At 44.0% G+C, this 22,450-nt stretch overlaps 1 protein-coding gene across 19 annotated transcripts in view; it reads right to left on the bottom strand.

Moving 5' to 3' along the window:
- The window catches only part of Pex5l (peroxisomal biogenesis factor 5 like), a 201,536-nt gene that overhangs the window by 137,369 nt on the left and 41,717 nt on the right, over positions 1-22,450 (bottom strand). For 4 of the 19 annotated variants that reach the window (XM_075950877.1, XM_075950892.1, XM_075950884.1 and 1 more), the window contains exons 1-2: positions 2,988-4,008; positions 1,495-1,566 (exon numbers count right to left, since the gene is read on the bottom strand). The exons of 4 other annotated variants lie outside the window; for them this stretch is intronic. In XM_075950877.1, coding sequence (XP_075806992.1) covers positions 1,495-1,566; positions 2,988-3,065 — 150 coding nt within the window. In that variant the 5' untranslated portion in view covers positions 3,066-4,008. Of the gene's footprint in view, positions 1-1,494; positions 1,567-2,987; positions 4,044-22,450 lie in introns of those variants that run through there. 11 more of the 19 variants (XM_075950883.1, XM_075950891.1, XM_075950879.1 and 8 more) reach the window with 9 other exon arrangements.

The raw sequence follows: 22,450 nt of genomic DNA, 5'->3' as shown, positions 1-22,450 counted from the left end.
ACAATATGTTAAAACATGAAGCTTAAAGGGAAGAAGCTAAAAGCTTTGAGGAGGAAGAAGATAAAAATGAAGTATAAGAGTAAGGATTCATGACTAAACAAGAAATAAAAACTAACTTCATTTTGATAGAGGTGTGTGTGTCTGTGTGTATGTGTGAGTGTGTGTGTTTCTTATGGTCCACTCACGCATCCTTTACTAGTCTGTCAGGTAGGTCCAATCCTTAACCAGAATCACAGTCCACGGGAGGTCTAGAGTGCATGTCTCAAGTAATTAATCTAGCATAATTAAAAGACCAGAGGCGCAAACTGGGGCTCCATGTACCTTATTAGTTAAATTGACAACCTGGTACTGAATAGCAGAGCGCTGGCCAGACCCTCACACCCCTACATTGCTGTGTTCGGGGGCAGCAGTCACAACAGGGGGGGAAGCACAGAGGTGACGAGACAAGTCCTGCTGTGCCCACAGACCATGAACTCTCATGGAAATGTTTTGCTTAGCCAAGATCTTCCAGGAGATCCCTTCAGTTTCCCCAACCATTCTAACAAGCAGGACTTAAATGAATGACTTTCCACTGCAACCTTTTGGTAGCCATTCCCCATGTGAGACACACACACACACACACACACACACACACACACACACACACACACAGGCTCCCTTAGTGTCATCACCACCACATAGAACCAACTACGTGACGAGAAAGTTGTCCAAATCCAATAGCCATTTTGTTAGTCAATGGCTACTTTCTAATATCCTCATTAGCTCAGACTTTTTAATTACTACTGTTGACACTGCCCTCAGAGACAACGCCACATGTATTTTAAATACACTGGCAGTTATCTTGTCTCCTTGATGATTAACAAAGATGTCAAGGGCCAATGCCAAGCCAGTGTTCTGGCTGGACACTGTCCACTCCCTGCTGTGTCATTGTTTATGCTCTGTTAAGCCATTTTCATTGCACCTTATGGGCCAATATAACATCCAAGCTAGAGGGTTCTCAAATTCTGGGCAGCATTACTGACCATACAGCAATCTCTTTTCATTTCAAATCACCTTGACACTGCAGACAAACAGAAACCAAACTGGGGAAGATCTAAGTTTAAACATCTCAAATTTCACATCTTTTATTAACCCCCTCGATCATACCTTGTTTTACAAGACACATCAATGGTATTGTTTCTCATTTTTAAGAAAATATGCTTCCTAGATCTTACTTAAATCTTTTTTTTCTCAATCAAATTATGTTACTCTGACTCACTGTATTGAGTCTGCAGAGTTCTCTCCTTTCGGCCTTGCTTCATGCCTTATTGTTCAACTTCACAGCACACAGAAATCAGTGGAGCAGAGATGAGGGATGCATTGATGCTACTCAAATCTCTATTAATAACAGCTCTAGTTAGACAAGCTAAAGCAGCTGTTGGGAAGGGCTCTCAACCCAAAGGCTACCAGGTCAAAGTCTAATGGCAACAGGAAACATATGGAGTGTTCACTTACCTGCTTCTGATCAACAATTATTTCGAGGTCTTCATCACTGCTTAGCTTTCCATAGCCTTGTTCTTTACTTTTCTTGTGAAAGAACAATTTTAAATATACTTTAGTTTCTTTTCATTAAATATCTTAATTCCTACTTAATAATTCATAAAGACAAAACTACTTAACTCTTTCACTAATCACAATGCATCATTCTTGGCATCAGTCCCTCATGTACAGCAAACCACCAACTTATACCTCTACACTGACTTTGCTTATCCTCTTACATCCAAGGACTATGCCCTCAGTCCCTCCACAATATTCTGTCTTATTCTATAGTTTCAGCAAAGATTCTCTAATACTCTGAGATAAACCAGCAGTTCTTTGAAGACTCTTAGCAGATTTTTCTCAAGAACAGAAACTTCATTTAGAATTATACTATTCTTAAAATGTCAACCATCACATGTTATATTTTAATGCCTTATATATTTTAAGAATAAGAGAAGTATTATATAATGCAGCCAACAAACTCTCAGGTTTTTAATATTTCAATAAATCACATGAATACTAATGTTGAAAATAAAAAGTAATTTTAACAAATAATATGCTTCAAAATTCAGTGGTTTATGAAGCTGGAAGAGTAAAGCATATCTATAAGTACGATTTACTGCCATTTTATTATTTTATTGTTATGATTAGTCCTAATGACCACTTTCTACTCCTCTTCTCCATAGCAAAATTCATAAATACAAATTCTAAGGTTGGAAAAGGAGTCCAACCATAACAATCATCTCACAGTTACGTTGCAGAAAAATGGTAACATATTTATCTTTTTCTCCCCAGGGGGACTATCAGAAGTATAATGGAACTCTTTCATACCAACGACAGATAAAGACAAAGGTCATCATGGACTTTTCTGTTGTCCAAATAGAAACCAAAACAAAAACAACCAGACAAAACCCACCTTGCTTTGGATGTTAGCCACACAAACTAGAATTAAGCAATTAGATTTCTAAACTTCAGTCTCTGGTGTCATATTAGCACAGGTATTGCCTATCAGTGGCCATGTCACGAGACTTCTTTATGCTGCAGAACATAGTCTTTCTCTCCTCTTTGAATTCATATTTGAAAATGCTATATTTCAAAATATATGTTATATCTCAAAATAATTCTCCCTCCCCATAAATATATCTCTTATTTTATGCCATTTATTGTAATACAGAGATCAGAGACTTCAAGTTTGGGGATGCATAAATAAAAACCCCCAGCTTCATTCACACATGAATAAACTTTGACACTCAGGACAGAACAGATGGCCCCAGTGATTCTCCTACATATTACTCTTGTCTTTATCTGAGGTTCCCTTCCAGGGTGGAAGGAAAACAACGCGAAGAAGTTTGATTTGAGCCAAGCTGACTTCCTGTCTCCTGGCTTCTGGGTCCTCTCAGCTCAGCTGAGACACTCTCTGCTCTGCAGCCCTCAGAAACGCTTTTCCCCATATTGATCTGTATACGTACCAAGTAGCTCATCTGCATGACCCGGTTTCTGGACAAAAGGGCATTAAGTAGAGATGGAATGTGAGTCCTTCCATCCATTTCACTGTCAGATATCCCAGAATTCTTTGCACCAGCGGCAGTGGCTTCATTGCCAGAACTTGCTGACCAGAGAACCACAGATCTTGCCCGGCAACAGTATTAATAATGTACAATGATAATTGAAGTATTCCTGCATCACTGTTATGACTTTGTAAACATCCTGAAATTTTTGGCTACAAAAAGCTATGGATGTGAAATTTTCTTTTCCTAATTATTATCATGCACTTTTATGCTTCCTGGCTGCTGCTCCCCTTTAGTGATTTTTTTTAAAAACCCACCTATTATTTATTAGATAAATATTGCATTTAATCCCTTACATAGGGACTCCTCAGCCTCTTGGTCACAGAAAGTCTCAACTTCCCCACTTAAGCCCCCCACCTCAGACTTCGCTGACAATTTCTGTTACTAGATAAAAGAACGCCAGCACACACAGAACGTAACTCGAGACTGCAGTTTCTGCTAATGCTACATTTCACTTTCCCCACCTAATCCCAGCTCTGTCTGATTTAGTAGCACATTTTCCTGGGAAGAGCGGTCAGGAAAGGAGAGTCTGTGCAAATTTCTCTCAGTAGAAGTTGTCATTTTCCAGGACTGGGAGGAGGCACTGGGAGTTCTGATTCTTGGGCTTAAGCCTCTAGCTAGACTCCACGCGACACGCACAGAGACAGCTCTCCCCTAGAATCGAGCCTCATCCTCAAGTCTATCCCATGACCCTGGGGCACTCACACAGCCGCCCACTTACTGATCTCTAGTGCGAGCACAATCCTCTTTCAAGCACTGAGCTGCCCACTTTGCTTAGCTGAGCCAAAGCCGGGGATCTTCAGCTTCCCCCCTCCTCCCAGCCGGGAAGTCCCGGCTTCTTCCTATGCACTTTGCCAAGCCCAGAAGCAAGTCCCTGGCTTCTGCAAGATCTTGCACATCAGCCAGAGGAGAGAACTAGGAGGAGGAAGAAAGCTAATCTGCCCTCTGTCCAAGTGTGAAGGGGCGGGGCTTATGGGGGAGGAGAAGCCACAGGGTGATCGCGTCCTGTGCTCCACCCACAGCTCTGGCAAGATGCTGAAGCTGAGGGTTTCAAGTGAGGTAGAGAAAGGAGGCCCTCAAGGCCCGGCCTCCTCAGGCTGATTGCTTGAGGTCACTTTTGTACACTCTTAATAAGGACATCTGAGGAAGAACTGTTAGTGCCAGGGAGCTAAAAGGGTGAAAGGACTCGAGGCGGAGAAATGAGAGGCGGCATGATAGTCTCCCTGCCTATGAGAAGCCTTGAGCCCGGGCCGAGGGTCATGTCTGAAACCCCAAACACAGTGTCCCTTATCTTTCCCCACCGTTCCGAGTGGCATCATTCTGAATTCAATCAGACTAGCTCGAAACAAGATTGCCTGGTTCTTTGTTCCTGCTGGCAGTCTCCGGAATACCATCCAACCGGGTCATATCTGTGGTTTCTAGAGGAACTACAGACTTAACTGACAACTCAACTTGGCCCTACTCAGACTTCCACCCTCTCCTCACCTTTACCCACTGCCTCTCTGTCCCTCCTCCTTCTTTCCACGGAAGTGGAACTGAAAAATGGATGTCTTCATTTGAATTAAGTAAATCACAACACTTGCGAAGTTGTAAGACGATGCTATTGTGGAAATTATTCCAGAGGAAAAAGACTGGGAAAATCTATAGCAAATATCAATAGAATCTGAGGTCATCAAGTCCACAAATGAAGCAACTTGTTTCAGAATATGAACTAATAATAATAATAATAATAATAGTAATAAAAATAATAATAATGTCTGTGGGTTGGGAATACAGCTTGGTGGTAGAACACTTACTGAGAGCACATGAGGCCCTGGGTTCAACCTCCAGTACTACTAAAAGAAATTTAAAAAGGAGTTTCGATTGAAAAGTATTAGCTGTTTGTGGACTGAATTTAAAGTACTCCTCATACTCATGAGGAATGGAACTCCATAGGAAGTTTTGAAAGGAAAAGGAATGCTTGGCATCTAACAGGATAAATTGTCCCCAGTTGTAGTCTTTGTTTAACCTTAGATGTCAACCCGAATGTAAAGCTTAAATATTTCACATAGGTACTTCAACAATGGTTTATCATTATTTAGCTACTGCTTCACGATATTTAATAGGCAAGAATGCATTAAAACAAAAGTCACACAGTGAATTAACAATAGTGGCAGGGAGCTAAGATTTTCCCATTGCCATTTTAGCTCTCGGTCTCAGAGTTGTCTGGGGTCAGTTCCTACCCTCCAGTGTCCCCTGTCTTTAATCTCTTCTCTACCCTACCCTCCAGGGTCCCCTGTCTTTAATCTCTTCTCTACCACAATTCTTCCTACTGCCCACCAAATTGCTTAGGTTTTCCCAAACTTAGAAGGCGATTTCCTCACATCCCCGTTTCTCTGCTCTCTTCACTGTTAAACTAGAAGGAGTGGTCCACTCTCACTCATGGAGTCTCTTTGTCCTTCTGCATCCACCATCAGGGGGATTACTAAACAGATTAGCAACCAGAAAGGGTAAGGAAGGCAATGCACACACAAGGTCGCCGACGGGCTTGTGGTGTCTCAGAAAAGTCCTGCCAAGTAGAAACATCTAGTTGACCTTTGGGACATGTGCATCCGTTTCTAAGGAAAGAGATAGGGCTACACATACTGGTAGGTGAATAAGAAAATGGCAGCGGCGGATGAGCTCGAGAGGCAGAAGAAACGAGGACTCAACTCAGAAGACTAAAGAACAGCTCTGCTTTAAAAATAAGCAAAAGAAGAGGGAACGTTCAGGGGAGAGAGGGAGAGTAAGAGGAGAGTGTGGAAGTGCTACAGAGGTGACAGAGGAGGTGACAGTGTGAACTGCAGCCTTCCCTAGAGGGAGGTGGCAGAAGTTACCAATGAGTAGGAAGAGAAGCAAAGAGGGAAGCCAGATGCAAAGACGGGTGAGGTATATTGCTTGTGGGGAGTGAAGATGGGGAGAGGACGCTGAGAGGAGGAGCGGGAAGACGGGCTGAAGATAAAGACGTGAGGAAAGGTTATGGGGAGACTCAAGGGCCCCCAGCCTGTCTGTCTGTCTGTCTCTTCCTCCCTCCCTCCCTCCCTCCCTCCCTCCCTCCCTCCCTCCCTCCCTCCCTCCCCCCCCCCCCCTCTCTCTCTCTCTCTCTCTCTTTCTTTTTACCAAAGTCCTGAACATGTTTACAACTCAAGAAAAACAAGAAAACCGTTGAAAAATTGAAAATACAGATGCCAGAGGGAAACGGGGTGGGGGCGGACAGGGAAGGGCAGAAAACAAGAGGAAAGATTGTTTAGACAAAGCAACTTCTCTTTTATAAGTATGTGTGAAATCTTTGAGGAAAAAGAATCTGGGGGATTCTATACAAAACGCTAAAAGTTATTTTTCTCTGAGAGAAAGAATTAATAATGGCCCGCAGCTTTTCCTTTAAACGTGAGAGTATTTTCTGAAATAAAAATGAATTTCATAATTCCAAAAAGGAAACAAAATTTGATTGCTTAAGAGAGCCAAGCAATTGTTGGGAAGGCTACAGACATCACAGAAGAGTGCCGGAACAGACTCTCTGCCCTTTGTCTGAGTGGTCTTGGGCTCTGGTGGTGAGTGGGACAGGATGGTGGCATAAACACGCTAGGTCTCCATTGTATTGAGCATGCCTTCCACGGTGTGACAGTATTTTGGTCCTATGTCCTTCCTCTAAGGTCCATGGTGTCAGCATAGCCACAGAGGACATTGCTGAGACAGCCAAAGAAATGATGAAAAGAGAAAACAGGAAACAGGAGGGACAGCCTTTATCAAATGGAAAGGTTGATACCTGTCAACTCTTCCTAGGTCGAAGTCCTGAGTGGGCAGGCTTCTTAAATAGACACGGAATAATGGCTGTCAAACCCCTGATTTTTTTTTTCATTCACATTCAGGAAGGGAAAATATCATTGTTGCAGAGCCTGAGAGTAAGGGTTAAATGTGGGAGTAAAGTGTGTATGTGTGTGTGAGTGTGTGTGTGTGAGAGAGAGAGAGTATGTGTGTGTGTGTGAGAGAGTATGTGTGTGAATGTGTGTGTGAGAGAGTGTGTGTGTGTGAGTGTGTGTGTGTGTGAGATAGAGTTTATGTGTGTGTGCCTATGTGTGTGTGAGAGAGAAAGTGTGTGTGTATGTGTGTGTGTGTGAGAGAGTATGTGTGTGTGTATGTGTGCGTGAGAGAAAGTGTGTATGTGCGTGTGAAAGTGTGTGTGTATGTGTGTGTGAGAGAAAGTGTGTGGTGTATGTGTGTGTGAGAGAAAGTGTGTGTATGTGTGTGCACGTATGTGTGTGTGTGTGTGTGAGAGAGAGAGAGTATATGTGTGTGCGTACCTGTGTGTGCGCGTGTGTGTGCCTGTGCACTCACGCTGTGGTAAAACAGAGCATCCACAGGGCTCACTGTTTTATTTTATTTCTGGGCCTGACTTGCACAAGCAGGACACATGGCCCACAGATTCACTTCTGAAGGTATATTATGAAGTAAGAAGAGAAGACAAAGACATCAACTATCTTATGACACTTTAAAGTACTTATGCAGAAAATCATGCACAAGCCCAAATATTTAGTAGTCTTTCCTATTTTAAGGCCAAGTCTACCAGGGGAAACAGTCGTTAGCTGGGTGAGGTCATGGCCATGAAGCCAGGAGTTTTTACGGTGGTCAGGCAGACTGCTCTTTATGCTGGCTTTTCATCATTTTCTTTTATTTTTATAGTCCCACTGTGTAGCCCTTGCTCATCTAGAACTTGATATGTGGAACAGGATGGCCTCCAAGTCCTGGAGATCTTCCTGCCTCCTTGCCCAGGGTGCTGGGGATAAAGACACGCACCACCACTGGCCCTGGCTTTTCTAGTGGCTCTCAGACAGCCAGTATGTCAGTAAATGGTCTAGATTCTACTACTAGCCTTTCCTGCTCCTTGCGTCCTCCTGTGTCAGTCCCAGTGTCTGCAGTGCTTATTTTGAAGAACAATACATGCTATCCCTTGTCTACACATTCTTTCAAGGTTTGTTTTTTTTGGGGGGGGTTGGTTTTTCGAGACAGGATTTCTCTGTGGTTTTGGAGCCTGTCCTGGAACTAGTTCTTGTAGACCAGGCTGGTCTCGAACTCACAGAGATCCGCCTGCCTCTGCCTCCCGAGTGCTGGGATTAAAGGCGTGGGCCACCACCGCCTGGCTTCAAGGTTTGTTTTTTAAAATTCTGCAGTGCAAAGCTATTTTTTTTTTTCAGTAAAGGGTGAACTAAACACTCAGGATTTTCTTCTCTCTAGCAAGTCATTGTATTGACTTGAAAATCAGATAGCTTGCTGTACTCCTAGCATCGAGTGCTGGAGATGGGTCCCATGCCTAGGATTAGAGAGGAGGATTTTTGATCAAAGGGCTGGGATTTTTATAGTTCCCAGGCAAGAGCAAGTGATCAAACAAGTCTGCTCTCTGAGACAAATGTATGTTTTGATAGACAGTGCAAATGGATGCTAATTACTGACCTCATTTTATACCCTTTCATCTTAGTGTCTCCCCGCATACGACACCAGCAAATGGCTTCATTGTGCTCTGGAATACATGGAAGTATGTGCCTCAGGACTGCTCCCCTGGGCAGAGCTTCCCAGAGACTACACTGGCTTTAAGGAACAGCACTCGGGTGTCCCAATGAGGTCAAGTAGGCAGCAAATGAAACTTCAAATTGAAATTTCAATTCTGTAAGAGTCAGCCAAATGCTACATGGCTTTAAAGACAATAAAGAAGCCATTTCTTAACTCTCCCTCACCCCACAAAGCAAACAAAAACACACTCAAGGAAACAGCAAGCAAGACTAAAGTGCCTTTTACAGAACATTCTAGGTCAACTTTTCTCTCATCTGGAAGGTTGTCTTCTCCACACACATGCTCCTTAGAAATTCCAACTACAATGGGTATAAATGAAAACGTTATGACCTTCTAAAGACATGAATGATTAAAAATTAAATATTACCATCTGTGAATCTGGCATGATATGGCCTTTGATGCTATTTCTGAGGGAAGAAGAAACAAAGTTCTTCATTTCCACACCTAACATACATGGTCCTTTGTGGAAGACGGGAAGGAGTAGGAGAGTGGGCATGGCATTCTGGATCCCCAACGGTAACTGAATCTTACTCTCCAACACCACCCCTTTCCTCCCGGTTCAGCCCCACAGCCGTCACAATTAAGAGAAGAGAAAGCCCTCCCCGTTGGTTGTTTGAAATATGAGAATAAAAACCACTGCAGCTACAACTAAGGCACAGTGATGACGTCCTGCACCAACAGCCCCAGTGACAATATTTATTCTCCTATGTACCGGCTCTGCGTGGTGGGCCTGAAGCCATGCGGCACTTCCTCAAACACAGGTGCGCTGACCCCAGGCCTCTCCATCTAGTCCTTTCTTTTCTCCCTGGAGCACCTGGCCTCCTGCACCTGCTGCCGCTGCCATTTGTAACAACGGATCAGCACGTTACGCACCAAACACCTTGTGGAATAGGACTGCAGTATTTTTGCTTTAATGAAAAGAAAAAAAATATTCTTTTTCCCAGCCATATTATTTCTTTATTTTTATACCTTCACACATCCAGCCCAGGTTTTGACATGTCGACGCAGGCTTGATAAGAATGTTACGAAATGTTGTTTCTGACAGGGGCCGTCTTCAAGTGTGTTGTGCACCTTTGGGCAGAGGTGGCGTGATGATGGATAGAGCTGCAATCAGCATTTCTATTGTGGCCCAAATGGACTTAAAGGACTTGTGTTGTTTTTTTTTCTCATTTTCATATACTTGGTACTCAGCTGTGACAGTTTGGCATAATACTTTTCTGCTCTTGGATGGAACCATTTCCTGGAGGTCAGCCTGTCCCCTCCCTCGGAATCCTCCCCTGACTTTGATACCCAGGCGTCCTGCCCAGCTACCACTCTCTGCCACTGCCACGTTCACCAGCTTGCAGCTGATTCCTTTTCTTTATGCCTCTTCTATAATGCTTAGAAGCTCGCGATGGCCTTGATACACACAAGTCAGTCCTTCCTAAAGGGTGGGCTTGTCTAGACTTCCTATTTGTCTTTATGGGTGAGTACTTCTAGGCGGCTATTGGTGAGCTCTTCCATGCCACAAGATACTCCAACTTAAAAAGATGTGAGGCCACAGGTAGCTTGTCTATTCACAGCGTATGGGAAAATCAGGGATGAAATAAAAAGCAGCAGAACCTAGAGGACATTCAGCCAAACCCAAATCATGCATGTTATTATGAAGGTACGGAACAATAGCAGTAGCTGGTGAGTGAACGCAAGGCAGCTTCTACTGAAAGGTAACGTTGGAATAACTTAAGCAACTTGCTGGAAAATGACCCCAAAGGGGGATTTGATGTTTAGGGATTGCAAACTTGAGGAACGAAAGTCATCATTAGAGGCTGCAGGACAGAACACACCACACTGCCAGTCAGGCACTGATGTGTTTACTTAGGCAAAGCCACAGTAGACTCACCCTGAGGTTGTTTCATGTAGATTCTTTTGTAAGTGGGGATGTTAGCTTTGGTGAGGCCGAGAGCAACATGATCAGATTAGTGTTCTGCACAGTCTGCTCTTGCTAAGAGTGGGGAGTGGGCTGGAGAAAAGGAGGTTGGGGCCGGAGAGAAGCAGGGAGCTACTGAGGGTCAGCATGTGGCTGCCAACAGCCTGTGAAGATGTGGCTTGTCAGGGGTAGATTACAACAAACCAACTGCATAAGCACGCGCTTAATTCGTCACTTCGGGGATCCCTTTTCACAGCTGGCTTTATAAGGCATAAAATGTCTTCATTTCCTTTACTCAGGTTCAAACTTTAAGTAAGTGGGTTGAGGATAAACCTAGAAATTCACTTGTTATAGTCATATATAATTATTTCAGGGAAAAAGTTAACAGAACAAAGAACCCGAGGGAAAGCACTTTGACAGACAGGAATGTCTGCAAGTAGTGACAGACACTTCTGCACTCCGTGAGCAATAGTTCAACTTTCCCTGTTGCTTCTAGCTGATGGAACAGAGTGAGTCTGTTTGCAGAAACACAATGTGAAACTGTGCTGTAGAGTGTATGAAAGGATTTATTGTGGGGGTGACTTGGGGGAGCAACAGCAACAAGAATTCCTTAGGCAAATCCAGAACTGAACCTCTGCTGGCAGGGGTGGGAACAATGGGTGGGGTGGGTGGGAATGAATACTGAATGGTAGCGTATTTTTTTCAGCGTATTCGCAAACGTGTTTTAAAGGAGGTGAGCCTCACCCCCAGAGCTCAGCCTTGAAACAGCAAGAACCAGTTGTTCACAGTGCATTGTGTTTCACCTGCACTCAAGTTGCCAGAGGATCAAACTGTTTAATGAGAGAAACCCCAAATGTGATCCTGTTTGGCCACACTATTTATCTTCTTGCAAGGCGTTGGTTGGGGCCCCTTCCTTGACTGTGTCTTTCAGCCTCTTTCACGGCATTGGCTGGGTGGTTCTTGCTTCTTGGGAGACACTTTTGGTATACCAATTTTGGTATAGCTAATTCCATGTTGCCATCTCAAAACCCTGAAGGATACTCAGCTCCGCATGCTTGTTCTTAGTCCTTGGCAAGGGACACTTCTATGAAGGGCTAGTCAGTCTTTCCTGATGCTGCTGTGGGCACCAGATACTGAAGGAATTCTAATTGGCCTTAATAGTAAAAACCAAGAGTCTGATATTAGGGCCCGAAAGCTGACAGATCAGAGAAGCAGTCAGTCAGTCACTAGGTCTTACCTCCATGAAATCTTCACACTGACTTGGTAGCCTGACTCTATGAAGCCTTAGACTGAATCCCGAGCTGCTGTCTCCTCTTGCTTTATATATTCCTCTGTCCACCCAGGCAGATCCCTTCCCATCTCCACCTCCCTAGTGCTGGGGTTAAAGGTGTGAGACACCACCGCTTGGCTCTGTTTCTCTTTTAGACTGATTTAATCTCCTGTAGCCCAGAGTGGCCTTGAACTCACAGAGATCCATCTGTCCCTGATTCCAGAGTGCTGGGAATAAAGATAGGTGCCACCACTGCCTCGCCTCGATAGTTGACGCTATGGCTGGTTCCACACTCTGATCTCCAGGCAAGCTTTATTTGTTAAAGCACAAACAAAATATTACTACACCCTCTGTGATTCCTCCAGCCACAGTTTCAATCTTGGCATCTTTCTATTTAAGGTACGCTTTAGGAATCCAATTCCATTTCTTAGCTGCTCCCCTCAAGAAGGCTTCCACAACCTTCAGGAGACACACTGTAGAAGATGGGAGGGCAGAGGGTCAATGCCGGGGGAAGTGGATGCCTACAGTGAAACAGTCATTGATGAACCTGATGACACAGTTACACACGGGAACTCGCGGTGACAGTGACCACATCAGGACCTGCACAAGATCAAGCTGGCACGGATGGGGGAAAGGTTCATAAAGCCCTACCTCTATGTGAGGAACTATTGACCATTGCTAGCGGCTGCTGGAGGGATGTGAGCCCTGACAGGGTAGCCACACTCGAAGACATCCCACAGCTGTACGCGTACAGACAGCACTAAAGGAACTTGGTATTTGGCGGTGCTGCCACCAAATGAAAGCACATAAAATTGGAAGTGGAATAGGTATGGGACAGAAGAGAGGAGGAGCTGCAGGGGAGGAGTGGGATGTATTTGGATTATTCTCAAATACAGTCCGACCACGCATGAGTTATAAGCAGTAGCTGGTGCTCACCCGAGAGCAGCAGGAATGCCACCTGGGAGCGTCCAGTCTCTGATTAATTCCCCAGAGCAACGTACTGATTTAGGACTAAGACACAGAACAACTGGCACGTGATCACCATGGATGCCATTTTAGAGGCAGATCCTGTTTGCCACCAAGTCTGAAAACTCCTGCTATCTTGTACAGCGGTCCTGAGTAGGGGAGCGTGGGGCCTTCAGGGTGAACTGAGTGAGTCTGCAATAGGAATCACCACGGTTGCACCCTACCCCAGTGGGAAAATGTTTAGCCATGACAAAGTGACAACTTCTGATTGGAAAGAAAAATAAACTGAGCCTGAGCCTCTACCACTGTGGATGTTCCTTTTGTTTTAATGGGCTTTTAAAGCAGGTTTTTGCTTTGTTTTGAGCTAGGATCTTATCTATGTATGTCAGGCTGCACAGCAGCTTGTGATCCTTCTTCTTCAGCCTGCCCAGTGCTAAGACTACAGGTGGGTGCTCAGGAAATGGTGTCAATAAACCAACTGCTTTACAACAAAGGTTGGCCACCACTCTAGCTTTGCTTAAGGTTTCTTCTTCCGTTTTTTTTATATTAAAATTTATTTATTATTCGTGTGCATCTGTGCAGGTATGTTTGCACCGAGGTGTGTGTGTCTAGGTCAGAAGACAACTTTTGAGAGTCAGTTCTCCCCTTGCACTGTGGATTCCAGGGTTGGCAGGCTTGCAGGGCAAGTGTCTTTCCTGTTGAGCCAGTTCACCCACCATGCCTCTTGTTCCTGAATACTACTACAGAAAGGTTGGATAGAGACGCTTTCAAATTATGATATCTATACACAGACATGATATTATATGTATACAGTATTATAACAATAATATATATTATATATGGAGAAAGAAGGAACATTAAGAAAAGCTAGAGTTATGAGGTAATGCTGTCCTTTGGTTTTAAAGCTGTTCATTTTATTGAAAGTGTTTACTAAGCACCTACAATGCAAGCCAGGCATTGTGGTACCCAACTGTATTCCTAGCACTTGGGAGGCTGAGGGAGAAGGCTCATAAGTCGCTGCCCAGCCTGAGGTACACAGGTAAGACCGTAGGGCTCTCTTACTCCTCTCTCTCTCTCCCTCATAGAGCTACTGATATGTACATACCTGTGTATTCTGTAACATAAATGATATTACAGTAGAACTGTCGTGGTTTGGATGAGAAATGTTTCCCACTGTCTCGGGTATCTGATTACTTGGTCCCCAGATGATGGCACTCTTTGGGGAGGTTAGGTGATCCAGCTTTGACACCTGCTGCCTGCTGCTAGGCTGTCCCTGCCATCATGAGCTCTAATCCTCTGGAACCGTAAGTGAAAAGCATCAATCCTGTCTTCTGTAAGGCGCCTTGTCCATGGTGTTTATCTCAGAGGCAGCAGAGTGACGAACACAAAAACCAACCATCCTTTTGACTAGGCAATAACTGTGAACAATTTCCATGTTACTATTCACCCATGCCCAGCACACCTGTCTATCTCACCCGGCATTAGTGGCTTCCATTTAGCAAGTTTAAGAGCCCAGCCATCAGGATTAAGACTCCTGTTAACCCTGGAGACTGTAGTGCAGCTAAGGGCCATCTGCAAAGCCCTGGAGTCCCTGAGAGCCTCTCAGGAGGTCCGTGGAGTGGGATGAGTTTCCATGCGCAGCCCTGAGGGCTCTTGCTTTTCACTTTACATTGGTCTCTAAAGGGGCTGGCTGATCTGCTGGCACCTAAACACAAACCAAAGACTTGGGGCAGAGTGCGCAAGTGTGCCTGAGCCATCCACTTTTACTTAGGAATCTGACTTTTCCCCCCTTGAAAATAGATGAAAAGACTCACTTATTTCAAAGCCAAAATTCAAGATTTCAATAAAAATCTGGAGTTTTTGAAAAACGTGCATTTTCCATTTTTATACTCCCAGCTTTGCAATAGCTAACGCCGTTTCTGATGAACCCAGTGGCAATCTTAATGAAGTGTGTTTTGGTGTTGTATAGTAAAGTACCACATAGATGGTATGAGCCAGTGCACTAACACTCCCAAATGACCAATACCATGCATGTCTTCGGAGTGATAAGCTAAGAGCCATTCGAAATATGAGGCAACAAAAGAGTTTTAAACTGAGAATGGCGTGGAGTTCGCTGGTACAGCTTCAGATGGCACCGTCCCACTAACTGTCTATTTAGTGGACAAAAAGGGATTCATCCTACTTCACTGTGCTAGCCAAGAGCATCCACCGTTACTGTGCTAGCCAAGAGCATCCACCGTTACTGTGCTAGCCAAGAGCATCCACCGTCACTGTGAAAGCCACTGAGGCACACGCCTTTCTCAACATACACTGTGTAAAGATGAATTCTCTTATATTTCAAAGGAGAAAGGCGTACAGCAAGAGTTCAGCTGCAGAAGCAGATAGGAGGCTCCTTCCCCCACTCAAGCTCCTTCTGAAAGGAATTTACAGCAGCACAAACCAAGTCATGCCTCTCCCTCTCGCTGAACTTCCTTTGCCAGCCGAGTATTTTCTTTTTATTCCTCAAAACAATAAATATATTATTGTCATTGCTCTTTTTCAGTGATTTTAATAAATGGTTAAATTCTATTCTAAGTTTTTTTTCCTAATCGAGTATAGGACAATGTGTGTAATACAAATAAGCCATTTTGAGGGGGCTGCAGCTAGTTTTGAGTTTACAGAGCACCGAGACAAATGTTTGAAGCCACCAATACAATAGGGAAAGAACAGCCTTTCTCTTAGGTGATACCAAAGCTGACTTGCAAGCTACTTTTTCTTCCTCCCTTTTGTTTTTCCCTTCTTCCTCTTCTCCCTCCCTCCCTCCTTCCCTCCCTCCCTCCCTCCCTCCCTCCCTTCTTCCTTCCCTTTCTTCTTCCTCTCTCTCTCTTTCTCTCTCTCTCTTTCTCTCTCTCTCTCTTTCTCCCTCCCTCCCTCCCTCCCTTCCCTCCTTCCTTCCTTCCCTTTCTTCTCTCTCTCTCTCTCTCTCTCTTTCTCTCTCTCTCTCTCTCTCTTTCTCTCTCCTTCTCTGTCCCTCTCTCTCTTTCTCTCTCTCTCTCTTTCTCCCTCCCTCTCTCTCCCTCTCTACTCTCTCTCTTCCTTTTACTAGGAGCTCTGAAATTTTTATTTGCTGGCCTGGAAGACAAGTCATAAGCATTTAGTCCACAGGTCAGTAATAAATTTAAATAGCAACTGGGCATGCGAGGGCAGTAAGAAACCATGGATGACATTGCTCGCTCCTATGGAAACGCGCATCTAACAGTTAACACATTTTATTTCCTTTCCCTCTTTCTAATAATGCTAAGCAAAGTCAATTCATCTCATCTGGATTCTGGTGGAAAGTTTCATAATAGGCCCTATAAATAAATTATCCAATTAATTTTCTAGTAAACAGCTCTGTGCTATTTAGCATGTGTTTGAATTCTAAAGCTGCAGAGTTCACAGACATTGTATTTGATCTAGGGCCTGTGGTGCTCATAGGCAATTTCATGAAAGAAAATACTGGTCTCTTTGTTTCCAGTAGAGGAAACGCATTTTAAGAGAAGAAAGTTATTTGTCCACCCGGAAAGTACTAGAACAGAGAATCAATTCCAGGTCTGTTGATTTTCTATTCCTGACTGCTTTATCCTTTGGGTTGAAAAAAAATGAGCCTTAATGTTTAACAACAACGTAGACAGTGGAACCCAGAGCTGGCTGGGTTCTGAGATTTCTCTTAGAGTTGAACATGGTTCCAGATCGTCCCAAGTCACCACCTTCGTACTGTAAGTGGTGTGGGAAACAATGTTTGCCAAGCCATAGTAGGGTAGTTATGTTATTACCTTTCCTTCTTAGCACACCAATGTAGCCTGTGCACTGTCCGGGCCGCTTTGGTCTTCCTGAACTCCTCGGTCAAACAGGCCGTCAATAAGTCAGAAATAGATGAATGACATCCTGAGATGCTTCAGAAAAACCGCAGGGTGGGGGCGTGACAGGAATGCAAGTTTTCCAGGCTACAAGCCAAAGGGCGTGCTATATATACTGCTGACCTTCACCCTGCAGCCACTCTTAGAGGTGACCAGGTAGATCAAACTCTTCTGCTTGTTGATACTGGCACGGGGGAGCTTTGAGTGCCCATGGACAGTCTCCCATTGAATGGCTGCTGTCCCCCCTCATTCGAGCCACTTTTAAAAAGCCCAGGGAACCAAACACTCCATCTTCTCTCCACATTCTCCTAGTGTCAGCTCTGCTGGTGCTTCTGCCCAATTTCTTGATAACGACACTGAGATGACTCAGCTGGACTTGGCCAGCGCCTCTCCTCACCCTCCCTGCCTTAACACCGACTGGCTTAGTTGGACTTACCAGCGGCTGGACCAGGCTTCGGGTCCCCCTTGGTGGGGGGGGGGGGAAGAAGAATCAGTTCTAGGTTTACAAAGGAGCCTGCAGTGTGAAAGTATGGATCCAGGCTTCCCGGGACCTGTCCAGAGCCCTTCAGCAATGGGAAGAAGAATCGGTTCTAGGTTTACAAAGGAGCCTGTAGTGTGAAAGTATGGATCCAGGCTTCCCGGAACCTGTCCAGAGCCCTTTAGCAATGGGGTGTTTAGTAACTATTCTGGACTATCTGGTGGGGCGGAGGGAGAAGACAGGTGGGCTGCAGCCAATCAAGACAGGTTCAACTCCGGGGGAAGCAGAGGATGGGCAGAAATAGTAATGGTGATCATTGTTTTCTTTGCACACTGATCCCAACACTGACAATAAGGACAGGGTCTTGGCTTCATTTCTGGTTGCTGTCATAAAATACTCTGACAAGGGCTGGAAAGATGACTCGGCGGTTAAGAGCACTGGTTGCTCTTCCAGAGGATCTAGGTTTGATTTCTAGCACCCACATGGCAGCTCACAACCTTCAGGCCTGGAAGATTCAATGCCTGCTTCTGAACTCTGAGGGCACCATACAAAACTATATACATAAAGTGAAATAAAATAATAAAAAACTTTCAAAGAAATTCCCTGACCAAAGCAACCTCATAGAGAAGGGCTGATTTGCCTCACAGTTCGGGGTTACAAACCATCACTGTGGAAGACAAGGCCTGGGAACCTGAAGTGACACAGTCCCAGCAGGGAGGGATAAACTAAAGCTGCTAGCTCTCAGCTAGCTTGCCCCAGGACCTCCTGCCTGAGTGATGGTGCCACTCACAGTAACTGGATCATCTCGCCTCAGCTGATGTAATCAAGCTAATCCTCCACAGACCAATCTGATCTCGATAATTCATCCTGAGACTTGATTCCTGGTTAATTGAGATCGTGTGAAGTTGACAGCGAAAACCACATCATAGATAGTGGAGACAACGGGCAGCACTCAGTGGGACCCTCTCAAGAGTGCTCGTCATACAGTGATATACAACTTCATATAAAGATAATGAAATGCAGAAAACTGTCAAACGTTTTGATTCTAGTAAATGTTCCCTGAAAAGGATGGTTTGCTATGTGCTAGCCTGAAGACTGTGGGTTTTATCATGTTCAATTTTTGTGATACTATTAGTTTTTATTTATACTTTTCCTGACTTTCATATGAGGAAATAAAAAGTTCCAGAAATTTAACCGATTTTCTAGGTTCACATCAAAGGTCATTTAGCCTACTCATGGCAGAGGAGGAGCACCAAGCTCCAAGGGTCACTTGGCCTATTCATGGCAGAGGAGGGAGGACCATGCTCCAGGAACACCAAGCTCCAAGGGTCATTTGGCCTATTCATGGCAGAGGAGGAACGTCAAGCTCCAAGGCTTCCTGACTTGAAAATGGGATAGGATACATTTCTGCTTATTGCCACATCCAACATAATTTCATCAAATAAAGGTTCGAGCTGCATAATGCAGAGCTGATGGTGTTGAAATTTATGAAAAGAAAAGATGCAAGAGGCAACAATCTTTTAGTACTTTGAAGACTTAAATACTTGACTCGCAAACACAGAAGTAGGTAAGAGTTCTGTATCTAGGATCAGGCTGCCTGGCTCGAAGCCAGCTTTTCCATGTACTGGTTGCATTATTTTGCATGAGTGATTTCCTCTCCAGGTCCACGCTTCTTATTTGGGAACAATAACAGACTCTGTCTTCTTGAATTGCTGAGGAAGCAAATCCGCGTAAACTAATCAGAGTAGATCTTCTTTGTGTACGTGATGCATGCGTGTGCAGGCTCGTGGGTGGCTGTGGCTGTATGATATGTTGCGTGCAGGTGTATATGCCACATGTGAGTCTAGAGATCAGACTTGAAGCGTTCTAGCAGGCAGGAGCATGGCAAACATTGTAGACAGACTTTTCCCTTTTACCTCTTTCCTTTTCCTTTGGCAAAAACCATTACATACCTAAGATAGCTGTTGTAATAGGAGCAGCGGGGCTGTGTCCCGCCACCCAGCCACCCGCACGGCTAGCTTTATACCCGAAATAATTACACGGAAACTGTATTCTTTTAAGCACTGCTTGGCCCATTAGTTCCAGCCTCTTATTGGCTAGCTCTTATATATTAATCTAACCCATTTCTAATAATCTGTGTAGTCCCACGAGCTGGCTTACCAGGGAAGATCTTAACCTGTGTCTGTCTGGAGTGGGAGAATCATGGCGACTCCTTGACTCAGCTTCTTTCTCCCAGCATTCTGTTCTGTTTACTCTGCCTATCTAATTTTTGTCCTCTTAAAGGGCCAAGGCAGTCTCTTTATTTAACCAATGAAATTAACACAAGCCAGAAGACTCTCCCCCATCAGATAGCTCCTAAGGTCTAGTTCCTTCTTTGGCCACTGACTCATTACTGAGACAAAGCAGCATGGTCTGATATCAAAATTCATTATTTGGCTAATATGGCCAATCAGGACTTACCAACTCTCCTTGCACACACTTCTCCCCTTCCCCTTAAATGCTCACTCCCTCAACAGAAGCACCCTATCTTGCTTCTCTTGCTCTCTTGCTTGTTGCTATTGCTGCTGCCTTTGCAGCCCACCCCTTTCCCCACTTGTCCCTCTGGGGTAATAAATCTTTTTTGTGCTGAGAGTTTGGTGTCTGGATGTGTTCTGTTCCAGCTCCAAGGGGACCATCCTCCCTGGTAAATCTTAGGTGTCATTTGCAGGCACTATCCACTTAGTTTGAGATAAAGTTCCACATTGATCTGGAAATGGCCAAGTAGGTTGGGCCACTGACCAGGAAACCCTCAGGAGTCTCTCAGCTTCCAACTGGCTTCTGGGGATTGAACTCTGGTCCTTGTGTGCCCAAGGCAAGCACTTTACTAACTAATCCATCTTCCCAGGCCAGAACCCTTCTTGATTGGTTTAATTATACCCCATAAATAGTACCTGCCATGCCTCTTCCTTTCTTCTCCATCCTGCCTTCCAGTCTTTTACCCTTGTCTTCCAATTTTCCTTTTTTCCTTCTCTTCCTTTTTCTTCTTCTTAACAGGCGGAATTCACAGTGTATAACCACCAAATGATCTTTCTGGCAAGATGGCAAGACTCACAAAAGATGGTTTAGAAACTCAATCTTGAAGTTAAAAGACTATTTTTTTTAGAACTGGGACTTAAAAATAGAACCTGGCGAGAAGCAGCCTTGCTGTGTCAACTCAGAAAGCTGTCCCGAGGGAACCCAGCAGAATTTTATTTTAAGACGACCCTGGATGGCTCAGCTGCCATCCATGGGCACATCAGAATTTCCCTTGATGCCTTGCTTTCTTGTGAATCTGAACCAAAACAACATGAAGCATTCTAGCTCCACCCCCACCCCAACCTCACAAAAGGCCACCTGAACCAGACTCAGATGCTGTGGTCAAGTAGCTGCAGGGAGCTCCCTGGCTTTACCTGGTTTTGGGTTCACCTCTTTGTTGAGTCTTCTAACACAAACTGGATTTCTAAAGCGGTGTGTTTCAGGGGTGGCTGAAAATATCAAGGACACACAAAAAGCTACAGACAGAGGCTTTGGAGCGTAGCAAGAGGAGAATTTTGGTTTGCGTCACCGTCTGGGCGCTAGCCTTGTTTTTATCTTTGTTTGCTCTGAATCTTCTCATCTAGACTCTTTTAAGTGCAGTGTTCCTATTTCCAAGAGTTTGGATGAGCAGAGTTTTAATGTAGCAAGTGCTGTGACTTTTTTCTTTATTAATGTTCAGAAAGTCAATTAACTAACAATTTTATACTGGTTATGAAAAAGTGTTGAAGGAGCTGCGGGCCTCTTTCCACAGTCCGGCTCCCGGCTAGCTTATGCCCCGAAATAACAACACACAAATTGTATTCACTTAAACACTGCTTGGCCCATTATATGTAGCCTCTTCTCGGCTAACTCCGCACCTGGACTAGCCCATTTCTAATAATGTGTGTAGCACCCCAAGGTGCGCTTACCGGGAAGATTCTAGCCTACATCCATCCTGGGTCGGAGATTCATTGATCGCTTCTGCCCGGCAGAGGGGAGCACGGCCTCTGTTCCAGAGAGCAGAGCTGTTAAGTCTGAGCTCACTTCCTCTTTCTCCCAGCATTCTGTTCTGTGTACTCCTCCCACCTATGTTTTAACCTATGAGGGCCAAGCAGTTTCTTTATTTTTTAACCAATGACTTTCCTCCATCATTCCCCCCTTTTCTGTTTAAACAAAAAAGGAAGGCTTTAACTTTAACATAGCAAAATTACATATAACAAAACAGTTATCAAGTAAAAATTACAATATTTACATCTATTTTATCTTTTTTCATAACTAAGGAAAACTATAACTATCTATATATTCTTTAACTCCATCAAAGATTCCAGAAGAATATAATATTACCTAAGTAAATGAGAAGTAAGCGACTTACAAAACTCTAGAAATGACAGAGACATCTCACTGCCTGTACAGTCACCCAAAGTTCCTCTGCACCGTTGGGGCATCCATCTTCGGCCTACAGTCCCATAGTTTCCAGCAGACATTTCCATGAAGCAGGAAATTTCAAAGTCAGTTCAGTCACTATCTGCTGTGTCCTGCAGAATGTCTCGCAGACTCTTTCATGAATCAGGAACACCGAAAGATCATCTCACCTTTAGGCAAGTTCAGCAGTCCTCTCTCTGTGGGTTATTTGTGTCCTGTTTATGCAATAGTCCAGGCAAGAGCAGTTTCTTGCCCAAATGGCTATCAAACTCCATAAGGATCCTCTTCAATGCCATCTTCTTCTTGAAGTAGATTGGTGCTGCCAAGAGCAGAGTATCTCATTGTCATGAAAAACCCTAAGTTATTAAAACATTAAATGCCATATTCTGTAGCCTTTGAAAGATATGAAGAATGCCTATCTAACTGAAATATATCTCTATATATCTAGAAAATCTAACTAACATGACTACAAGCTTGACTATTATTGATGATTATCCATTAACAACCTATATTTCCTAATTATACATTACATTTTAAAAATGAACTACACAATCACAATACCTTAATCAAGATTAGAAATACATATACATATAACAAAATTGACCTTAGATCTCTATCAATAAAGCAAAATCTATACTAATGCAAATTATTCATACCTATATCATATCCGCCTTTAAATATAAAAGAACATTTATAAACAATATATGGGAACATGGGCGCAGTTATTTCTCTCCAAACTGCTGAATGGGAGCGCTGTTATTTAGGTCTTTTATGGTATAACCTGTGTGCTAGGTTCATCTCAGTCAGCAGTTGAGTGAAGTTATTTTT

The sequence above is a fragment of the Microtus pennsylvanicus genome, chromosome 16 (genome assembly GCF_037038515.1).
Source record: "Microtus pennsylvanicus isolate mMicPen1 chromosome 16, mMicPen1.hap1, whole genome shotgun sequence".
Taxonomy (NCBI): domain Eukaryota; kingdom Metazoa; phylum Chordata; class Mammalia; order Rodentia; family Cricetidae; genus Microtus; species Microtus pennsylvanicus.
Note: the sequence above shows the minus strand (reverse complement) of the source record. Positions and strands in the feature narration are given on the sequence as shown.